The sequence below is a fragment of the Grammomys surdaster genome, unplaced genomic scaffold, assembly GCF_004785775.1.
Source record: "Grammomys surdaster isolate TR1022 unplaced genomic scaffold, NIH_TR_1.0 125818, whole genome shotgun sequence".
In the NCBI taxonomy this organism is placed as follows: Eukaryota; Metazoa; Chordata; class Mammalia; order Rodentia; family Muridae; genus Grammomys; species Grammomys surdaster.
Genome location: NW_021620648.1, coordinates 110,273 through 134,465, shown reverse-complemented (window position 1 = coordinate 134,465; position 24,193 = coordinate 110,273). Strand labels below are relative to the sequence as shown.

General features: G+C 41.4%; 1 protein-coding gene and 1 pseudogene across 4 annotated transcripts in view; one reads left to right on the top strand and one right to left on the bottom strand.

The window, feature by feature from the left end:
* Positions 1–24,193, bottom strand: part of Senp1 (SUMO specific peptidase 1) — a 56,879-nt gene that overhangs the window by 17,464 nt on the left and 15,222 nt on the right. For 2 of the 4 annotated variants that reach the window (XM_028789346.1, XM_028789344.1), the window contains exons 5-13: positions 22,353–22,512; positions 17,017–17,188; positions 9,071–9,174; positions 8,579–8,850; positions 6,937–6,991; positions 4,274–4,351; positions 2,253–2,291; positions 1,224–1,308; positions 477–632 (exon numbers count right to left, since the gene is read on the bottom strand). In XM_028789346.1, coding sequence (XP_028645179.1) covers positions 477–632; positions 1,224–1,308; positions 2,253–2,291; positions 4,274–4,351; positions 6,937–6,991; positions 8,579–8,850; positions 9,071–9,174; positions 17,017–17,188; positions 22,353–22,512 — 1,121 coding nt within the window. The remainder of the gene's footprint in view (positions 1–476; positions 633–1,223; positions 1,309–2,252; positions 2,292–4,273; positions 4,352–6,936; positions 6,992–8,578; positions 8,851–9,070; positions 9,175–17,016; positions 17,189–22,352; positions 22,513–24,193) is intronic. The other 2 variants (XM_028789347.1, XM_028789345.1) reach the window with 1 other exon arrangement.
* Positions 12,173–12,296, top strand: LOC114640463 (annotated as a pseudogene).

Here is a 24,193-nt window from a genome sequence, read left to right as displayed (position 1 = left end):
AAAACAGAACACAATCTCCCAAGCCAAACCTAACAACAAAAATTATTTCTTTGAAATATAAAAAAAAAATGAAAACAGAAATGTAAAATATAAATTTACTGTATACCCTCTCACTGAAGTTGCTAAAACCCACCCATAACCATATGAACAATTTTTAATTACCTTTAATAGTAAACATTGGTGCATAACACAATTAGAAGTATAGCTATACAAATACAATCTAAATGTCAGATACTCTACTGAATTACATTTGAAACTGCTCTCATCAGCCTTTCTAAACAAAAAGCAATTGTAGAAAACTAATTTTCTTTGAGACAGGGTCTCACTGTGTAGCTCTGACTGGCCTAGAACATCTGTGCTGACCAGGATGGCCTCAAATGCAGAGAGCCACCTGTCTCTCCTTCCAAGGTGCTGGGATTAAAGGTGCTTGCCACCACACCCAGCTCTACTGTAGGAATTCTCAGTATGTTCTTTACCTCTGTAATTTCAGGAAATTCGTCTTCACTATCAGTTAGTTGTTGACCTTTTTTCCCGGTTTCTGGGGCAGCTGTGACAGGAATCTCCTTTTCAAGAGGTACACGAAGATGAAGTTCAACAGAATCAAGTACTGCATGTTCCTGTTCCTGCAACCTCTGGAGACAGAACTTTAGAGTAAGTGGGACAAAGAAGTCTACTATTCGACCTCTGTGAGGTGAGTCGCTCTGGGACACAAGCCACTTATCATGAACTCTATGCCACTATAGAAGCACATAGCCTCACTCAAGCAACAGTAACCTCCCAAACAGTTTCAACCTACAGGTGCTATCTATTTTCTTCAAAAGAGATTTATTTATTCATCTGTCTGTCTGTCTGTCTGTCTGTCTGTCTGTCTATGTTTTTTGAGACAGGGTTTCTGGCTGTCCTGGAACTCACCCTGAGGACCAGGCTGGCTTCAAACTCACAGAGATTCACTCTCTGCCTCCTGAGTGCTGAGATTAAGGGCATACACCACCACTCCTTGGTTATTTTTATTTTTTAGGAGTGCTTTGCCTGCCTGCATGCACGTATACCAACGGGTGCCTGGTTTCTAAGGGGGCCAGATTCCCTGCAACGGGAGTTACTGGTGGTTGTGAACTGCCATGTGAGTGCTTGTAACGGAACCCGAGTCTTCCCTAAGAGCAGGCAGTGCTCTTAACTGCTGAGTCGTCCTTACTTTAGTCTTAACCCTGCTTGTTTTTTTTTACCTGGTTTTGAAGCCGTAATGCCAATGCTTTCTGTTCTTCAATCTGGCGCAATCTTTCCCGAGCTCGAGAATCATAAACACTAGTTCTAGGAAATGAAAGCAACACAGTCACGTCAGTGTCTTAGCACTGACCATATCTCTGCTACACACAGTAGATAACCAGTAGTAAACAGAGCTCAGTACACAGATCCACTCAAACCTCTCACCACATTTACATCTCAAGATACAGTAAAATAACATGGTAATTTAAACTATTTTATCATTTTTACTGGACTAATTTACATAATTAGTGTGACTTCTGTGGGTATTTGTAAATACATAGTCCTATTTCAAAAGCATGCCTCTTAATAAGACTTATGAGAGTAAAGCTTAACTCTAGATATCCAAAAGCAGGACTGAGCTCCATAGGAAAGAGAGTGTACTGTTAAGGCAGCACCTAACTATTATGTCTTTAGACTTACGAAGACCAAGGGCTAAAGAAAACTGAGCAGGTTTTGGCATTTGAAACTAAATGTTTTCAGTTATTTCTCAAATTTTCTAATATCAGTTTATGTAATGATAAAGGCATTTACTTTATTCTTTACATAGCTAACTTTGAAATATTTTCCAATTCAATTTAGCTTCAAGAACTGTTACATAGTTGACAAATATGAAAACAGAGCTCTCCTAACTGAGGCTGTAGAGATGGCACAACGGTAGAGAACTCCAGAGGACTTGGGTTCAGTTCCTAGTACCCCTTATGGTGGCTCACGATCACATATGGCTAGTCTGTAATTTCAGTTCTACCAGCTCTGGCCTCAGATGCACACACATGCAGGCAAAACACTGACACATATAAAGTAAAAATAAATAAAATCTGAAAAAACTAAATATTGTAACTTTAAGAGAATCTTACAAACCCAATAGCTAAAGAGTACAAATAGGTATTTCTTATTGAGTAAAAACAATTAGGATATTTAGCTAGTTGTTTGAGTTCTTCTTAAATGAAAACGAAATGAGAATAAAAATAGTATCAAAAACAGTAACTTACAATTCTTTGATCCATAGTTCTGCCTGGAAGAAAGTAGGGCTATAGGTGGGGAAAGAAAATAAGCAGAAAAGGTTAGGGGGAAATTCGAATATTTTCATAAACAAACACAATCATTTCAACAGTCCTTTAGTTTGTAAGACTCTTTTGCAATTATGGAATAAAAGATATCCAATTGACACAAAGTAACTAATTTGAATTTTAATTGAATCTAATTGTAAATTAAAGGACGTGATTATTACACATGTACTAAAAAGATGACCTACAGATCAGAGGAGAATAAAGTTCAGCCCAGCTCTCAACTTGTATGAGAGAGTAACATATGTTAAAGAAAAAAATCCTTCTTCTAAGAGGATATCTTAAGATAGAAAGTAACTGTTCCCAAATGGTGCAGGCTGACAGAATTCTTAAAAGATTTAGCCAAATCTTTAAATTCTTGGACTTCCCAGTGTGAGTCGAAACAATCTGTTACAGGCTATTTGAACCTGTTACAGGATATTTTCTAGTTGTGGTGTGGCTCAGCCCTTGGCACACACCTTTAATCCCTCTGGCTGGAATATAGACATGACCTTAGTATTCATCTTTAATCCCAAACAATGAAGGTAAAGTTAGTTTGTAGAAGGAAGCACCCATGTTTGAAAGTGATGTCTAGTTGAGTAGCAGACAAAGGAAGGAATCAGAGACAGATTCGACAGAATAGGATAGGCCCAACTCTCACGAGGAAAGGAAAGGGAAGCTACTTAAAGGAGAGAAAAACAGTCCAGGAGGAAGAGAGTGCAGTGCAGGAATACAGCAGAGTTCATGGGGAAGAGTGCAGTAGGATTGAGAGCGAGAAGGCAGTTGTTTTAGAGACAGACTGAAGAAATAACAAGCTTGACGCAGGTAAAGACAGAACAAGCAAGAGAATGAGAAGGAGCCTAAACTGCTAGAGTTAGTTTGAGGCCAAGAAGAGGCCAAAGGAAAAGCCTGATTGAACCAGTCAGGTAGGAGAGGAGTCTGAGTGAGAACAGCTGAGTTGAACCAGCCAGCCAGAGATCAGAAAGAACTAGGAAGGGGAAGCTTATTCAGCAGCAGTTCTGAGAGGCTGAAAACATTTTAAGCCTAGATAAGATTTGTATGGAGGCTAAAAGCTTAGCTTCCAGGACTAGGCCTAAGTTAGCAGACAGAGGCAGTAAGCCTCCCAGACAACAAAGACAACAGGAGAATAAAAGTTACATTTACAATAGCCAATCAAATAATAATACATAGTAAAAATCTCTATCCACAAAATATTGCACATCAAACTGGCCAAGGAGCCAATGAGCCAAGGCAGAGACACGCAGGGAGCTCTGCTCCAAGGATCTCAGGCCGACTCCATTCCACAGGATCTTGTGGACAAACACAATGAGGAGCACTGAGGAGTCACAGGAATGTTAACTGTTCCAACAGCTTTCTTCCCTCTCAACTGCTTTATCTCTTTGCAAATCTCTAAGAGATCTATCACAGAAACAAATACAAGAATGAACTCTTTTCCAAAGGAGACCTTTGAGGTCCTCAGAGCAAGTAAATAGTTTTCTGATTCTGAGCAAGTCACTTCACCTCTATGGGTTTCAGTTTCAAGATGTGTAAACTACGGTGTGGTTAGAGTTAAGTCCCCAGTCACCCATAGGCCGTGACTTGGCAAAGAAAATACTGTTCTGCCCCCTCAATGTCATTAAGGCTAATGAAATCTAGTCACCTATGGCTCAATAAACACCTGAGAGGGCAAGAGAGATAGCCTTGGAAATCATCAGTAGCAGTATAATTTTAGTGTGTCATACGCGTGTGCAAATACACACACACACACACACACACACACACACACACACACACACAGCCAAATCAACAAGAGAAGATATTTGTAACATGATACAAAGATGGAAAAAGAATTATCCAAGATTTCACATTAACAGGTCATGAATTTGTCTGTACTTATTAAAATATAAATTTCATGAAAATACAATTTTTATTTATAACTACTGTATCCTCCTCATGTAGAATACTACCTGCTAGAGAGCAGATCCATGGCTGCTGAATAAGGAATAATGTAGGGGCAAGTACTTCTCTTCAATGGACTGAGGTATCTGTTGGCTCAGGAAGGACAATTATAAGAGAAATTGCATTTCTAAAGAGATTACACACAGTAGTAAGAGCTACAAGCATATTGAACATAAGTCGATCCTACTGCTCTCTATGTAAAACTGGCCTAGTGGTTTATGTATTGTTAAGCCTCATGAGCTTTCCATATTCATTTAATATAATATGCAACATGAAATTATTACTCATACTTTACAGAAAACCAAACGAAATCATGCTGAGGTCCAGAAGGACACGCTATATTGGAACAACAAGTATTGTAGACTTCTCTGCCCAATTCCAAAGATTGTTTTCTCCTCTAGTGCTGAAACGCTAGCCTCTCAGTATGCTAACACAGTAAGCAACAAGGAGAGCCCAGCTCCTGGCTCCAGGAGCCCATTTTGAGCTTTCTCAGATGTTCACTTATTTAGGAAAGACTTATTTACTAAACATCCATCACACTAAGATTATCACTGGGTGGTTAAGTGCAAAGATATTAGTGGTAAAAATACAGGGAGGTCGAATGTCTAATATCATCTGGGGCTCAGAGACACCACCTAGAAAAACTAACATCTGAATCAGATTTTGAAAAAGTAAGAGTTAAACAGTAGTCAAGTAAAGAAAGGGAATCCCAGGCAGAAGGGCAGAAGAATCAAGAATGTCTGAAGTAGAGGTGTGCACGCCACATTCCAGGAAAATAGGGCAGGTCCTCACTGTTGGAACTGAAGTAAAAGGCAGTGGCCAGAAACTAACTCTAAAGGCGAATCAGCCGAACCTTGGGACAGCACCTTAACTTCAGCCACAGACATCACTCATTACTCCAGCTCATTCTTCAACAGCTCATGCTGTTCTCCTCTTACCTCACCCTTCAAGTCATTCTTAAGAGAATCCTCCATAAGGGAAAGCCAGACTTAGTAAAGAACCAATGAGAAACTGAGAAATGCTTTGTCTAATACCAACTTCTTCTGGGAGAGAATACTAGCTTTGTACATGTGTGTGTACGCGTGCATGCGTGCGTGCCTGCATATATATGTGTGTGTGTGTGTGTGTGTGTGTGTGTGTGTGTGTGTGTGTGTGTGTGAGAGAGAGAGAGAGAGAGAGAGAGAGAGAGAGAGAGAGAGAGAGAGAAACACATCTGTAAGCACTAAACGCCTTTACTATACATTCTTTTTCTTTTCTTCCTCTGAACTAGGCTGGGTTCAAACTCACCATGTAGATGAGGACAACTCAATCCTCCTGCTTTGGCCCTGTAAGTGCTGGAATCACAGGAATGTACCACCACAACCCTAGAATAAGTTACTCTTCACACAGTACAACAGTAAGGCCTTAACACTTAATTTTTTTTGGCAAGTGAGGTTCAGAAGAATAACGAACATTTACACAAAGGCCAAAAAAGCTATAAGCAGAAGTCAGACCTGACTCTAAACACCATGAAAGAAATAACAAATCCAAACCATACATTCACCTTGAAGAATTAACAGAGAAAAGTTTGTACAATACTCAAAGCTTAAAATAAATATTGGAGGGGATGGGCTGAGACAGAACATTCTATCATCTGCAATCTTCTCATAGGAAACTGTTCTGTTGTCATCCTGGCAGACAGACTGTCAAGGCTCTGGAGGATGATGACAGCAGTGTGAGTAACTACCACAGAGAAGAAGAAGTGGAGTTATAAGTGGAAGAGCACACTTAAACTCAGACTCCAACAGTGTCAGACAGAAGAAACCGTCATGTTGAGACACAAACATAGATCCTATCTATAAACAAGTCTAGTATATCAAGATATACAAAAAGATCTATTTACAAACATAGCTCCTGCTGGGCAGTGCTGACACACACCTTTAATCCCAGCACTCAAGAGGCAGAGGCAGGCAGGCAGATCTGTGAGTTCCAGGACAGCCAAGGCTACAGAGAAACTCTGTCTGGAAAAAACCAAACCAAACTAAGTCAAAACAATAAAGCCACCAAACAAATACAGCCCCTTCTTTGACTTCCATCAGCTGCATCTGATTACAGACTTGTTCCAGCCACCTTAAGTAAACAGGACCTCTAACCCTAGTGTCTCTTACTTCGATTTTCTTCACATTGATAATTACCACTTTTTGCTCACTACTAATTTGTAACCTTATATAAAATGCAGCTCCTTGAGAACAGGGAGTCTTAGTCACTGCTGCTATCCTGATGTCTATACCAATACCAAAACCACTCTTGGTTCTGACTCACTCAAGGGAAGAGAGTGCCAGAGAATGTCAGACGTGTATGTGAAGGAGTTCTTTTATATCGCACTCAGGCATTCTGCCTTAGTGAGGTATCTTTCAGGTAATTTAATAACTAAGCGGTCATTAAACCTCTTTACTTATCACATATGAATTTTAGAAAGCTAACTGTGGCTGCAGCATGGAGGGCAGAGCATGGACAACTTGGGATGGTGCAAGACAGAATGAAGAGAGAGAAGGCTGGATGGAAAGAAAGCAAGAAGTCACTGAAATAATTTGAAAAACAGATAAAAGAGATTTTTATCCTATGTTACTGTCAGTAAAGACACTGTAGCTAAGGGGGAGAAAATGACCACTGGCCCTTGCCCTAGGTTTACCTGGAAGCTGGAGTCTGAGATTCTTTCACTTTGAGTAAAATCACAGAGTCTGACCCTAAACAAAGAAATACAAGAACATTTCATTATTAGTAAAATTCCAGCACTTACTGCATCTCATTTACGTTTAAGTGTTTACATGCTGTCATGTTACATGTCGAAAAGCATAACATTAAGCATATGACAAACCCCAGCCAGCCTCAGGATACAGTTAAAGATGGAAAAGAGGAACAGTTCCCCTGTGCCTCACAGATAAGGAACCATTAGAAAACAAGCACATCTGTCCATCAGCATCTGCCCTCAGGCTGTGCAGCTCTGTGCTTCCTCCTCCTGTTTCTAGGGAACAAGACATACCACAATTTTTAAGTCTTGAGTTTATGATATAACATATATAAAATAAGGTTAAAAAGAAGGGATGGAAAAAAGGAAAGATGACGACACAGGTAGAATTTACAGAAATCATTGTAGAAGCCCAGATTTTATCTCTGTGTATTTGAATGCAGGGCTCTCACTGGGAGCAGGGCTCGTGACCCTCAGTGCTGTGATTGCGCCCTCACTTACTATAGGGCGCCGCGCAATGCTACACCCAATGCTGTTCCAGTCTAGCTCCGTCTCAGTATCCTACTACGTGATATGTAGGTTATGATATGAGGTTGGAGAATTTTTTAATTTTAGATTTTTGGAAAATAAGAAGATAGTAATCAGAAAAATCCCTTCATAAAATGTAATATCAGTAATATGTAGTTAAACAGTGATATCGCCAAAAGTTGAATCCCCAAGTAAGAATTTTCAGAAAGTGAGGAGTATAGTAACGACAAAGTAATAATAATGACAGTAACAACAACAACAACAACAAATCAAACGACTGAGAAAGGAGATCGGTGCTGCACATGTCAAGAGTCCTCCTATCTAACCACTTGATCCAAAACTCGCTTTCCATTATAATTTGAATACATATTTCAAAGTGAGGATTAACTACATAACAAAATCTTTACCAGCACCAAGGCTTAGGCTGGGTATTTGGGTTAAGCTCAAAGTCAGGCAGGAGACTCTTGTTTCCAAAATGTTCAACCACTCTGAAATGCATGAAGCATCTATCAAACTTAAGGTGTATATGATAAATACTGATTAATGTTTGAAAGTTCTCAGAACTCCAGAGAACCCCTACAAGCATTATAAAGTAAGAGAAACAAAAAGCCATCCCTGAAGCGCTGGCCTAAGTGAGCTCTGACTCTTCTCAGGAAGTTAAAACATTTACCCTAGCATGGTAAGGGATCCTGTAATCCCAGCTCTCTGGGCAGGACTGCCACAAGTCCAAGGCCAGCCTAACACACAGCAAGCGCCAAGCAGGCAGAGGCACATACATAGGAAGACCCTTTTAAAAAGTAAATAAAATAGTATAGCAAGTCATTTGTATGTAACAAAAAGGAATATTCTTTTAAAGAGGGAGGGAGGGAAGGAGGAGAGTGACAGAGAAAGGCACTAAGAGAGGAATGAATTTGACGTGTGGGCTTGGCATCATCATGGCATAGCTACCTGGATCATATGCATTTAACTAAAACCTGTTATGTACTGAGTTATATGTACTACAGCTTTGCCTGCAACAGATCCAGTGAAGAGTTAACTGGCTGTTAGTATTACTTACCTTCGGATTGTGTACTTGATGCTGGTAAGCTATCTGGCTGATGAGGTGCAGAGAGGTGATGGTGGGGATCAGAGTCTTTGGATCCAAAGGCAGCATCCGGGGTACCAGAGGACAGGGGATGTGCACTGGGGGTCAACCGCTCCCGTGCAGTTAAAATGCTGGCAGATCCAGAGGATGACGTATCACAACTGATGAGGTGAGATGCACAAGAGTTTCCGTTTCTTAACAGCGAGTCTTTCAAAGAGTTCTTACTGGAACTAAGACACCGAGACCTAGGAAAAGAAGGGTACGGTTTCAAGATCAAGTAACAAACTGTAAAGTTAAGTTCATATGAAAGATGCATTTGATAACAATTGCACAATTTTTCCATTTTTACCTGATGTCATTGTTTCTTGTAATAAAACCTTTTCTGATTGAAAAAAGAAAGAAAGAAAGAAAGGAAGAAAGAAAGAGAGAAAAAAAGAGAGAAAGAAAGATGTGTTTGTGACTCACAGGTGTAAAGGGAAATGTGTGGTGGGCTTGGCTACGGAGAACTGTTTCCCTGTGACCATCTGCAGCAGCTGTCTGTAGATCTCCTTTTCTTCTTCTTGAACTGTCTTTAAGAGAGAGAGAGAGAAAGAAAACATCTTAAATAAAAGAGGCAAACATGTCTCAAATCAGCATGTAAACCTCAGACTTTCTGCCAGAGCTCGAGCAGTCCTGAAGATAAAGAAATGCTGTGCACTAATGATACCCTCAGAGTGCTGTGCACGAGAAGTAAGAGGTAGAAGGAGATCTCAGAGACAGCATGCTTTGGAAAATCTCGGTGGACTTAACAGTGCTGAGAAGCTTTTGACTAGGAAACAGAAAGCCACAAAGCAATTATCTAATCACTCAGATGATAATGAGTCCAAAAATAAGACTTCTAAATTAGAATCTTGAATAACCCCTTGAGTCCTGCTGCCGAGTATAAAGGTCCTGAGGAGAGAAGCATATAGTCGGGTGCCGTCAGAGGTGTCTTGCAAACAGCTCCGGATTCTATGCAGGTGCAAGGAGTCGTTAAAGATGATTTCTGTCTCTACCATTCATTTACTGATTTTTCTCTAAGTCTCAATTTAGTATTAAAAAAAAATAAAACAGCATATAATCCGTAGCATTTACTCACTGATTTGAACATCTATTGTGCTCTAGACACTTGAGATTCACAAACTGAATAAAATAAATTGCCAGCTTTTGTGGAGTTTATATTATAGTTATTACAAAGACTGTCAATCAAAAATGTGTTCATAGCATGAAAAAAATTAAAGAGCAAGGGGGATAAAAAGTGATGAAGGCAAAGAGCAAGAAGAGGCACGATCTCTCTAACAAGAAGACCTTTCAGCAGAAACCTCAACTAAGGTTTGAAGGGAGGAAGTTAATGATGAACAGAAGGCCGTATATACGCAAATGCCAAGCCCAAGACAGGAAGGTGCCTAATACACTCAGGAGTCTTAGCGTCTGTGCAAAGGACAGTAAAACAGACACGGTCACTGGGAGAGACAAGGGCGCAGGAGACCTGCAATCGGAAGCATCCACTCTACACACACCCATGCTAGGCTCACCAACAAACACGGCCTTGTTGCTTTTCTCAGCCACTCATTTTCACAAAATGAAATTCCACTGTGGTTTGCATTATAGGATATATGGCATTGTTCAATAAGAGCATCAACATTTTATGTAAATTGTAAATGCTTATTAAAAGCAGAATGAACTAAGTAACTAGCTCTGAAAGTAAGCAGGCACTAATACTTCTCTTCCCGAGCCTTTCACTGTTGCTGCACTGTTATTATAGACAGTTCAAGTGTGAAGTACGATCACTCCAACTCTCCTACAGTTGACAGCTAGACGGTGAAAATAAAAGGAAGAACTAAGCAAACGTCTCGTGGACGGAGATCCCAAGGGGTCAGGACCCTGTAAAATAAAGGGCTGGAGCAGCAGGATTTAATTACTGCCAGAGAGTAGGACTCCGTTTTATCTCTGGCCCTGAAGGAATGATGGTAGGAAAATAGTAAACATCTTGGTTGTCTGTATAAGTTACTCTTTTCCTTTAAGCCTGCCTCTTTCTTTTTTCTTTCCTAGACTCCTTTGTTTTACTCTTTAGTTTTTCTAACTTATACCTTTATCAACTTTTAAGTTCCCAGTATACTCTACACTGTGGCTGCCTTCCTCGCTCCCTATGCTCATGGCCTAGCAGCTGTTTAACGTTTCTTATCTTTGCTTTCTCCTGTGTCATTGCTGTCTTAGCAGTTTCATTTTTTTTCCTTCTGAGTGATATGACAATGAGCCTCTGCTCCTCCCGAATAAAAGCACAAGGAATCCACAGCAGACTGAGAGCAGAGCCCCTGCCGCACAAGCGTGAGGATGGGAGTCCGGCTCCCCAGGACCAGCTAAATGTTTCTGGGTAATGGCAGCCTGCCTGGAACTCCAGTGCTCACAAGGTGCAGAGAGGAACTCCTGGAACAATCTAGCTAGTCAGACTAGGTGTACAGGTGAGTTCTGGGTTCAACTGAGAGATCCTACCTCAGTGAGTAAAGTGGACTGCCACGGATACAGGACAGCTCAACAGTATGGAGAAATACAAAAGTGACCTAAAGGAAAAGAAGAATTGTGCGCAAGCTGAATTACTACAGTTAGATGTCATTAGAGAGAGGGAGAAGAAAAACACTATTTTCAAGTGGGCAGTTGTGGCGTACACCTTTAGTCCCAGCACTCAGGAGGTAGAGGTAGGTGGACCTTTGAGTTTGAGGTCAGCATGGTCTACATAACAGCCAGGGCTACACAGAGAAATCTTGTCTCTAAAAACAAGACAAAACACACAAAAAGAAAAAAAAGAGCAAAAATTTCAAAACATGTTATGTATTCCAATAAACTGGAAAAATCCAGAAGGAATGTATAGAACTTTGGATATTTATATAACCTTAACGAAACTGAATGAGGTACAACAATAACCTAAACAGATTAATAATGATGGTGAAGCATTAATCAGTCTCCTAACAAAGAAAAGCCAGGACTAGGCATTGACCAATGAATTCTTCTAGACTTAAGAACTAACATCAGTGCTCTTCAAACTGTTCCACAAAATAGGAAAGAAATACTTTCAAACTCGTTCTAAGGAGCCAGTACTACCCTGAGACAACTGGATAAGGACACAATAAGAAAATGATAAACCAAAATCTTTTTCCTTTCTTTTCTGTTTTGCTGTTTTTTGAGACAGGATTTCTCTGTGTAAAAGAGCCCTGGCTTTCCTGAACTTGCTTTGTAGATAAGCCCAGTATTGAACTCACAAAGATCCACCTGCCTCTGGTGATAATAAACCAAATTCTTTGATGAACATAGAAGTAAAAACCCTAAATAATTTCCAAACAACATTCAGCAACACATTAGGAATACTGTACTCCATGACCAAGCTGGTTTCACTCAGCGGTGGAGCTGGCACCCAAGTCAAGGAGCACCACTCACACACAGAAGCAACATGGAGCACCACATTATCATTTCAATAGCTGCAAGAACAAGTCTGACAAAGCTCAACGCCCTTCTTGTTAAAAGCCCTTAAGGAAAGATGTCTCATACCATAAAACCTAGAGGTGTTGCAGATGTGACTGCTGTGTCGCATGTGTGTCAGTAGGTGGCAGACAGGAGAGAGGCTATGTCCACGTTCAGTGTTCTGACCTGTAGACATCTGAATTAGTAGCTTAATATTCCCTGAAAAAACAGACCCTAGGACTGCCACAGATCTGGCACCAGGGGGCCTGGACAGGGAGCTAGCCTGAGATGAAGACCAATCTGGCACCCCCAGTCCTGGGGGGAGGACAGGACAGATCACACTTGAGATGACACCTGCCCAGCATCATAATGGATAAGTAGGCATGACTCCTGAAACGACCCCCAGGCACTCAGAGACCAGCCACTAAGAGGAGCAGGTAAGGGTGGAGAAACAGAAGAGAGAGAGAGAGAAACAGAAGGACGTGGGCACAATGAAGACAGGCAGAGCTGGAGACTGGAACAGCCTGATGTGAGGAGCTGGGGATGCCACCTATGACCATGGTGGGTGGGGTTCTGGGCTGTGCTGACACTGGGGGGCATGTCTGGGTCGGTGGCCCTGCAGCAGCAGAGGTCTGTTACCATCAAAGGCTAGGCAGACGTCCCTGGTCTGGGCTGCCATTGGGGACATGATGATGACTAAGGGCTGGGCAAAACTTGCCCCATTCCCCACCTGGGCATTGCAGGATAGTTGGCTCTAGAGGCAAGAGAGCAGGAGAGCCGACTCCACCAACAGCCAGCTGCTTGTATGGGTTGCAGGTGAGCTGGCCCCAAGGCCAGGACTGAAGGAGAACCAGCCCTCACCACCTGTGGCAGAATGTAAAGTTGGTCCAAGGATTATGAAAGTGGGAGAACTGGCTATGTTCCTCACTGGCTGCAGCAGCTTGCCTTGGCAGCAGGGTAGAGCTGTCTCTAATTGGGGGGGTTGTGGGCGAGCTGGCCCTGAAGGCATGAGAGCGTAAGAGCTGGAGGGCTGACCATCTCTGGTACCTATCAGGCCCAGATCCAGGGCTTTCAATTGGTCCACCCCAACATCTACCCCATCAATGAACCACTGGAAGGCTGATCCTACAGATTCAAACTACAGGATCTCCATGGCACAGGGCAACAACAGGACATCTGAGAGGAGTCCCAGTGAGTAGCAGGAGCCAGAGGCCTCGCATCAGACCAACAAGTCACTGCAATGAACATCAGCAAGCAAAGACGTGTGGACAAAAGGGAATACTGTGGATACAGTGACACTGCAGCTTCCACAATGAAATTTTTCCTGTTGGTGGGGAGGTAGCAGATGTAGTGGGGCAGGTATGAGGGGAGGGGACATGAGTGGGAATAGGTACACAATGTGAAGTTCACAAAGAATCAATAAAAAGTTAAAAAAAAGTGTAAAAGTATAAAAACTCTACTGATTAAATGCTTTCCTTTAAAAAAAAAAAACTCTATAGTTTTTATGAGATATGTTGAATGGGGGAAACTAAAGGTATTTTTCCTAAAATCAGGAACAAAACAAGGGTTCTCATTCTTACTGATTTCTAGCTAGAGCAGTAAGGCAAGAAAAAGAAAAGAAAAAAAAGCATTACAAATAGGAAAGAAAGAATTAAAATTACCCTCATTCGCTGATGATAGGATTCTGTACTTAAAAGACGAGAAAGATTCCATTAAGACTTTGAGGCTTGGTAAGTGCTTTGAGTAAAGTAGCAGGATACAAACTAAACACATTCATGTCCTCCAGCAGCCTCTCCCGGAGCCAGCCAGGAGGAGGGTCCTGTGCTTGTCTACTCAGGCTCTGCCCTTGCTGATGCATGCAAGGGTGGCGACCTGCTTCCTTATAAGGATTCAACAGAGAGCCAGCAGGAAGACCCCAGACTGTCCCAGGGACTGCTGATGATTAAGATGAAAAGAAATGAATTTAAAGGAAAACTCGTCTGCAGTGCACTGCACTGTGACTGAGCATCAGGAGTGTGGAGAAGTAATTCAGTTACTAGGTGACCAGCAAATGAGTATATTCCAGTTCCTGCCTGCTCACTGTCTGTGCAGCTAACACAGAGCTCAGGTGTGACTGTGATGTTAAAGTGGCGACTGTAACAAAGAAACCACTATCTTATTTCATTCACAGTAAACGGAATGGTGCTAGATAGCATGGCTCTCCAGTGTTCCCTTTGAATCAATAGCTGTACAGTTACCACTTAGACATCTTCAATCCTTTTTATAATCCCTGTCTTAAGAGTCCTGTTTTAAAACTCATCATAGCAGTGGCAGATTGTTAACCATACGGAGCATTACACCCCTGAAGTTCAGAGACAAATGTCAACTTTAACTAGGTATTATCATGTTCCTTCTTTACCCTAAGCAAACACTTTCATCCTGCAGATTCCAACATTTCTAGGGGAAAAATATATACTTATTTTTTTACAGTTTGCAAATTTCCATATAAAATTCTCTAGTTCCAGCTAGGCATGTTGGCTCATGCCTTTAACCCCAGTACTTGGGAGGCAAAGTGAATCTCTGTGCGTTTGAGGCCAGCCTGGCCTACATAATGAGTTCTATGACAGCAGGGCTATGTAGGACACCCTGCCCCTCCACCATCACCAAAAAACGCAAACAAAAACATAATAGTCATATGGGTTACTGTCAGCTCCAAATGTCTTCTTCATTGGAGAACACAGAGCAAAGACCCCCCACAATTCCCTGCAGCTGCTTTCCCAGCCAAGGGTCAGTCCTCAGAGCAGGAGTGCTGGCTCCTCATTCTCCACTCACCCAGCCTGTGGCCTGCAAGGCTAGCAACAAGAAAACACTTACTTACCTGACTAGCCCAAGTCCCTGGGATGGCAGTGGAGTTGACAGGAAACAAGGAAGCCAGGAAAGGACTGTTGATGAGTGACAGCTGACAGAGAACTTACAAACCTGTGCTCCTGGGAGACAGACTTCTCTTCAGCTGCTATACTGCTGGTCCCCCTTCCCCAGACAGCCTTCCTATGCTTCATTCGAGAATAAGCACAAATCCTTCAAGTCCAGAAATTAGGAAGAAATATAAGCCAGGGAGGGCAGCTCTGACCTGTAATGCCACACTTGGGAGGATGACGCAGGAGGATCAAGAATTTGAACCCAGCCTTGACTATATAATGAGTTAAAGGCTAGCCTGGGCTACTGAGTGAGAGCTCCCTCTCAATAAAACAAAAAGGAAAACTACTTCTGTATGTATCAACTAATATATACTTGGTGTAAACTGGAATAACAGAAAAGGAGAAATCAAAGTGACGAGCTTGAGATCAGCTGGTAGGAGCAGAGCTGGGGCTCAGGCTCGGTCCCCGCAGCCCCTCCACTGCGCTCAAGTCTCCCTTCACCCTCGTCACTCAGCTCTCTACACAGCACGACAGCAAACACACCACTTGCGTCTCATCTGTGCTCTACTACATGATTACTCCGCCACTCTCCTCTCGGATATTTAAGGTTCAATAAAAACCTAAACCTCAGTAAAGCACATCTCCACTAAACATTTACCACTTTACAAATAATGACCTATCTCAATTAACAGAGTATGTAACCGCTAGCATGTACTGCTGTACTCTTGACTCTGCATAGGAAGCAACGCTAGGCAGGAATGATCACCACGCTGTGTACAGGAAGCATACGACAACAAACTCCAGAAGACCTGCTCAAGACCTGCTGTACCATTTAACTAGCCAGGTGACTTTCCTTCCTCATCTGTAAGGTATGAATATAAACTACCTTTTCCTATTGTATAGGGTCAAAAGAATTCAATTATTTAATATACTAACAGAAAGAAAGCACATTAAAACACAATCTCTACAGTAACCAGTTAAAATTAATAAGATACCAAATAAATATACAAGTAAACAGATGCATACTTCTTGCTGTGACAACTGGATACGATCTCAGTCTCACCTTTAGGTTACTGAGTGGAAAGAACAACTCAAGTGTCAACAGACAGCTTTCTTTTGAGAAAGTCTATGATCTCCAAGATCCTACTTGTAATGAAAAGAAATAAATTTACCTGGCGTTATAAACAATAATCTATGTGCATGTGCAAACACACATGTAGAAGCCATATTAACCTTGGGTGTTGTTCCTTAAGAAGCTGTCTTCTTTTTTGAAACAGGGTCTCTCACTGGCCTGAAAGACACCAAGCAGACTAGACCAATGAGCCACTAATGCCCTGGCTCTGCCTGTCTCTACCTCCTAAGTACTGGGATTATAAGCACAGAGCACCTCGCCTAGCTTCTGAAGTGAACACTGGGAACTGACCTACAGTCCTGATCCCTGATGGAAAACACTTTACCGACCAAACTATTTCCACAGCCCCTCATGGCTTTCTAAAAAACTAATTTCTTTTTTCTTTTTCTTTTTCTTTTTTTTTTTTGTTTTTTTCAAGACAGGGTTTCTCTGTGTAGCCCTGGCTGTCCTGGAACTCACTCTGTAGACCAGGCTAGCCTCGAACTCTCGAACTCAGAAATCCGCCTGCCTCTGCCTCCCAAGTGCTGGGATTAAAGGCGTGCGCCACCACTGCCCGGTGAAAACCTAATTTCTTTTTCTTTTATATTTTGTTTTTATAATTGATGCAGACTGTTGCTAGTGAGAGATGTTTTAACAAAAACTGGTGACCAAAGTTCATGGTTCTACTAAGGAAAGTAACAGTTCAGAAAGGTTATGAAACAACAGGAACAGAAGGCAATAGGAAAAATAATGTTCTTCCAAAACTTTGGAACTTAGAACAAACTTTATAAAGAGTAATTATGGGGAACAAGCAGAGCAGGTTAGGTGAGTACAGTGGTTTATGAGCACGCAGCGGGGAGCAGACCATCGGCTGGCTCACTGAATGACAGGCCTTCCTCTTGGTGTCTCCAGATGCAGCTTTTCCTTACCTCTTCTGCTGTGCTGAAATGTCGCCTCTGCATTTTCTTAGGGCTTAAAAGACTCCGCCGACACGACCCACTCCAGGATGGACTTGGGGCAGGCTTAATGGGAAATGACTTTTCATATGCAGACACATGGCAGTGGTGATTGGACTTTCCCACAAAGGTGTTGGATAATCCACTAAAAGAAAGGTTGTAAGAAAAGTTAAGATAAACCTAGAGATTATTTTTACTTTTACTTTTCAGAAATAATAAAAACAGGGCTGGGGAGGTGCCTCAGTGGAGAGGAGTACTGGCTGCTCTGCCAGGGGACCTGGGTTCAATTCCTAGTGCCCACAGGTGTAGTGACATTTCTAGAATTTCGGTTTCTTTAAAAAACAAAACACAACACAGAAGTATAAGAAACTGCTTTCGTTTTAAATCTCAGGTGTGGGATGTGGGGCTGCTTTGAAGCAGCTGACCATGATTTGCCTCGTGTTCTAGTAGAGGCATGGTTTTCCCAGCTGCAGATAGTTTCTGCAATTGTGTGATGTTTGGAATTCTGGGAACTTTTTTCAAAGAGTATATAAATGCTAGGGACCCAAGAGGTGGAGTGGGTTGTTGGTAGTTCATGGGGGTTGAGTGTGGTTTGTTAGTAGTCGTGCTCAAAAGAAACAAAAGCAAAGAAATTAGATCCAAAGATGTGTGTTTCCATCTAGTGATGGGGGAGAAACAGGGCTGCAGAGGCAACAGATAAAAGGTAGTAAAGACCACACAGTAGTGAAGACCAGCTACACACACGGCAGCTCACGACTGTCTGTACTTAGTCACACAGACATACATGCAGGCAAAACACCAATGCACATAAAAAAAAAAAAAGACAGAATGACAGAAGTGCATTTGTGGAAATACACAACACACAGGGTATAAATCAGGTTCTGCCTCTCAAAAGATTGTAGACTAAATCATATCTAGCAAACAATCAAAACTTTTTCTTGGGTTCACAGTCTAGAATTTCCTTTCTCAAGAACCAGTTAGCAATATGACATGAGAGAGAACAAACCAAGCTAGCCTTTGCTGGAGACCCCAGAGTGGAGGCATGGTAACCACATATATATTTTCTCTGTCACTACTTCACATTCCTCTTCCATAGCCCTGTCCCTAAAGCTCGTTGGAAGGAATGACTTTAAACATGTGAAGGAGGATAAAGCTGAAGCCTACTACTAAACCTTTCCAGCAAACTTTAAATTTCCTCAAGGACCAACAGAGGGCTCTCCTCCTTCGGGAAAAACAACCAGAAAGCTTTCCGCCAGGGTGCACAGCATGCTGTGGTCTACCGGCTGCACAGCACATGCTGGATTCTTACTATCTCTGCCCTTTCTAGTGGGAAAACTAACAAGAAAAATACCTTTGTGAACTCAAAACCCCAGTCTGTGTAAAGCTCACTTGTTTGAAGCTCCTCCTCCTCCTGCAATGCTTTCTAGCTGCCTTCGCCCGCAAGCCTGAGGGTCTTACTCTGACCAAAGTGAACTGTTCTTTTTCTTTCATTTTCCCCCAAGGACTCAAAATAGTTGCATAGTTGTCTAAGCTAGATTCAATAAACTCAACTAATCTAAATAAGATGACCTAATCTAAAGAACAAAAAAATAGTAAATATACTCTTAGTTTTCCAAAATCTGTAGACGTTCCTATATAATATAGTAGAGAAAGGCACAGACTCCAAATTTTGGCTCATGTTTCTGTTGTCAGGCTGGGAGGACAGAGCTAGCAAGACAGCAGTGACAGTACAAGTGTCTGGGAAAGACAAGGTGGGTTTCTACAAAAACATGTCTTCTCTACCTGTGCTTACTCAAGTGAGTCTCCTCAACACTAAAACAACCAAACCAAAAAGCAGTATGACGGTATCTTGCAATGCCAGGAAACAGGTATTCTATTTCTATTTAATGAGTTTGAGTCTAACAGAGCCAGTAGCAAGTTCAAAGGGAACTTGACAGAAAAGATAGAGATTAAAATGCACACAAGCAAGTACCCCTTCTCAGCTCTTCTAGGTTACAAAACCAAAGGTGTCAGGACATGAGCACTAAAAACAATAAGAAAAATGGACTTGCTGTCCCAGTCCTGGAAGTCCAGCTACTCAGGAAGGTGTGGCAGATGAACCACAAGTTCAAGGCCAGCCTAGTGAGCACGGAGACTCTGACTTAAACAGTGAAAGGGACTGGGATGCAGCTCCATGGCACGGCACTTGCACTTGCCTAGCAGGACTTAGACCCTGGTGCACGATTGGCAGCACCAAACCAACCCAGAGCCGAACAAGACAAACAACAACATGAACAGCTAAGGTGAAGTCTAAAACATACTGAATTCATCATGATAATTAAACTATACTAAGTAGCCATTAAAAAAAAAACTACTTTCAAAACTAATTTTTAAAAGAACTATTCATTTATCCTATCTTTCCCACAACAGACTATGGATTTCAGAGTAATCACACAGCCTGACCTTATGAGAAAAACAGAATGCCAACTGAACTAGTTTCATTAACTTTTAAGAATCTTTAGATAAAGATTGCCAATTGAAATCAATCAATTATTAAGGGATTAGTTTCAGTGAAACTGTTCACTTACATAAAGCCAAAGTAATCACACTCAGATTATATTCAAATCCTAAAGGGAAAGCTCTAAGGTACAATCAGGGACTAGACTCTAAACTCTCTTGTCACTAATCACAGAAGAACCAGAATAAGAAGACAGTGCTTGTTTTCTAGCGTGATATAACAAATTATCATTATTTCTTTTATTTCTTTGAGTCAGAAAATTAACTTACAAAAATCACAGGGCATGGAGACTAAAGCAGTAATACCATGGTGAAGTAACCTATCAAATCTAAAGGGCAACTCTATGGGAAAAAGCCATGCCATTAAGTCACAACCAACCCACCAACCAACCCACCAACCCACCAACCCACCAACCCATCAACCAACCCACCCACCCACCCTGCTCTTCAAGATTGCAAGAAACCTAAGGGGAATAACTGATAGTACATGTGTGAAGTGTGACACTACATAGGATATCAGTTTGGATCAGTGAGACATAACTAGTATTGAAGAAGCGGGTGACTGAGGAGCACGTAGTCTTAGGGCTAAGGAAATGGCTTACAGTAGAGAGGCTGCTGTACAAGCCTGCTGACCTAATGATCCCTGAAACCCAAGTAAGGTGGAAGGTATCAACTCCAAAGATGTGCCCTGACCTCCACATGGCTGCCATGGCACACACAGCTATATATATACCATATCACATGATAATAACAAATAATTTAAAAATGTATGTATAGTATGAACTAGTCATTGAAAAAAGATATAAAGGCACCAACAATACTTAAAAGAAAAACATTTGCCGGGCGGTGGTGGTGCACGCCTTTAATCCTAGCACTTGGGAGGCAGAGGCAGGTGGATTTCTGAGTTCAAGGCCAGCCTGGTCTACAGAGTGAGTTCCAGGACAACCCTGGGCTATACAGAGAAACCCTGTCTCGAAAAACCAAAAAAAAAAAAAAGAAAAATATTTTTATAAGAATTGTGCTCAGGTTGGTAAAAATGTATTCTATTTCTATAATTTATTTCTATTAAATTTCTATAATAATTTCATATAGACATATGGTATTTTTAATTTTAAAAAAGCAATTTGCTAAATAATGCATGAATATCTTTTTTTTTTAAATGATTATTTATTTTATGAGTACACCATTGCTCTCTTCAGACACACCAGAAGAGGGCATCAGACCCCATTGCAGATGGTTGTGAGCTACCACGTGGTTGCTGGGAATTGAACTCAGCACCTATGGAAGAACAGTCAGTGCTCTTAACCACTGAGCCATCTCTACAGCCCAATGAATATCTTTAGTGAAGACAAAAATTACATGTTGCATAGTGTGTACATGAGTACTGCTACCCACAGGAAAGACAGATGGGAGGAAAGACAGATGGAGAGGCTTAAAGGAAACACCGATGGGAGAAGGAGGTCATGGGTACTGCCAAGGCTCTTTCACCTGACTGTTAGCCTTTTAATGTTTATAGTACTGACTCTTCTATGAGTAAATAGGTAAGTGGGGAAAAGGATCCCAGAAGCCATGACGGACAGACGGCCCACAACCCAGGAGCCATGACACAGATACTCCACAACCCAGCCATGACAGACAGACGCCCCACAACCCATGAGCTAATAATCTTCAAGTAAATAAAAGCCATTCTGTTGGTTTTAATCAGTATTAGGAAGTTTGTCTAATGAGGAAACTAGATGACCTCACCTTCCTCAAATACATATAAAGAATTTAAAAAGTTATAAAAAGAAAAACTTTATTTATATATGTGTTGGGAGTCAGGCATGGCTGTACATGTCTGTAATCTCAGGACCTAGATGTCAGAGGCAGGAAGATCAGAAGTTCAATATCATCCTTGGCTACATATTAAGTTTGAGTCCAGGCTGGGCTAAATGAGAACTCAACTTAAAAAATAAGAAAATAAGAATACGCTGACATGCCAGTAACATAGCCCAGTGGTAGGGCATTTACCTAGTGTGCCCAATTCCCTTTGCTTTCCCAACACCATCAACAATTTAGAAGTAATGAAGCATGTCTGAGGTATTTGTCTTTAATAATCAGTGTAAGTGTGGCAAGGCAATAGGTGGGACTCATGAACTAGGATAAAGTACTCCACGACCCCTACTTTCTGAGTTACGAGATGCTTGGCCCTGACTGACTAGTGCAGATGTCAAGCAGCTGTGTTTTAAATAAGGGCATGTGAAAGACTAACATGGCTGAGTTTGGGGCTCAGCAGTTAAGTACTGCCTGCTCTTCCAGAGTGCTCAGGGTTCAATTCCCAGCACCCACATGGCAACTCACAACTGTCTGTAACTCCAGTTCCAGAGGATACTACATCTTCATGCAGACATAACATGTCTGCAGACATAACACGCAGACATGTAGGCGAAACACCAAGGCACATGAAATAAAAATACATAAATTGAATAAAATGAAATAAAATAATTTAAAAATCATGCCAAGTTCTTTGCCACTCCAGTTGCAGAGAACAACCACTTTTCCCTGTCAGACTTGTATTGGCTGCTCAAACATCACACCAAGTCCTAAAACACTTAGATGCTATCAGGGCTTCCTTCAAAGTGTCTCTCCTTATCACTTAGAAGATTCTGCTATCACCCAAGTTCAGCACAAAGGAAATAGATCTGTACACATTGCGATGGTTTAAAGCTCTAAAATGGTGCTCTCACTGAAAAGTCTACTGTGATGTGTCTCTTGCAGCCATTTCTCCTCGAATCTGAAGAAGGGTTTGAGAAGTTGGTAGACCAAAAACTAACCTTGAGGTCTTCCGGGTTTCGAGGTAAAGACTTCGGCTATTTCTTGGTTTCTGTAATGTTGAACCTGACGCTGGAGTGGGATTTCTCCATTGTCCATTTGCACTTTGACCAAAGGTTCTTATGTCACCTGAGCCAAGGAAACTGTCTGAGGAAGGGTTATCTAAAAGAAAATGAAAGTTTCCATAAGTTGAACAAATAACTCGATCTAGGTATTTTTATGATTGCAACCATGTTCCATCATTGCATTCCAAAGTAACGTAGCATACCACCATGCCTCTCACGGAAAAAGATCCCAGTCTCAACTGCCAATAAATCTGCAGCAAGGGGACTTCTACAAACTATAATCGATTCAGCCATACTAACCTGAAAAGTGATGAAGGAGCTGAATCCTGCCACAGCCATGTGCCTTATCATCAATGCATCAATGTGACTCCGTGGTGTCCACCAAAAGTCAACATTTTACCCCAACTATATCTTGCAAGCACTCCCAGGCCTGGGCCTGAAAGAAGGTAGGCCAGACCAGTAAGAAAGCAAGTGGAGGGCCAAGGAGATTGTAATTCAAATGAACAACAGTTATTGCTTAATAAGCAGCTGGTGTCACTTCCTTCTTGTAATTAACATGTTCCAGACTCAGAATCTCTCAAACTGCTGCTCACACTGGCTGGCTTATGGCAGGAATGACCCACTGTAGACCTCTGGTTCTAGTACGACCTTCAGTTTCTTAAAGCTACAATTATCACATATATCATCAATATTCCAGTGGTTGCTACTACAGACAGACTGAGGATTATTGATTATTTTAACTTTATGAACTCTAGAGTATAAGCTGGAATGACAGAAACCTCTTGAAGTTTCAGCTAGGGATAGAATAATTTCTTTGCCTTCTCTATCAGGAGGACCAGATAAGCTAAACAAGCTCCCACAAAATAACTTCAGACATTAGGCTACTGAATTCTATGGAGTATACATGAAAAAGTAAAAGTGATAATTGTCTATTCCCAGAATCTGTCTTATACTAACAATATTCTGCAGCTCTCCTTTCAAAGAACATTAACACAGGAATTTTCACAATAGTATGCATTTATATTTAAAGTATTTAGTGTGGGTATGGTGATACACACCTGTAATCCCAGGACTTGAGAAGCTGAGGCAGGACAATCACGAGCTTAAGGCTAGCTTTGGCTACATACAGTAAAATTGTCTCAACACATGCACATATATGCATGCATACACCTGTTTGTCTTTTAGTACTCTACTCAAAACAGCCTTCAAAAAGAAGGCTTCTAAAGTAAACCATGAAACAGAATTTGGGGTAAACATAAGAGGGAGAAGAGAAGAAGCAACCCAGAGTATTGTTAGTATCAAATGATTCACTAGTCAGTGTAGTAACTTAGGCTGACAAAGTAAGTAAATTCATTTTCAAAATGAATTAGAACTTTCTTCCACTATAGTAAATGTGTAGGCTTAACTCGTGAGTATTGTTACTCTAAGGATACATGAAGCTACTGTATCTAAGGATACAGGAGACTCAGTAAGAAACCCAGAAAACAATGCTTGCTAAATGCAAAGCTGTAACAGTAGAAATAACTGGCTTTCACATTGCTTGCTAAACGATCTAACTAAAAATGTATATTTGAGGAGGAAATCTGTTAAAAATACAAATTATCTTGAGAGATGTGAAATCTGAGACCCAGGGTAAGTTACAACAGCCTTCTGAGAGCACTAGATCTACAACAGCCTTCTGAGAGCACTAGATCTACAACAGCCTTCTGAGAGCACTAGATCTACAACAGCCTTCTGAGAGCACTAGATCGAGGCCTCAGTTTTACAGTGAGGGGAAA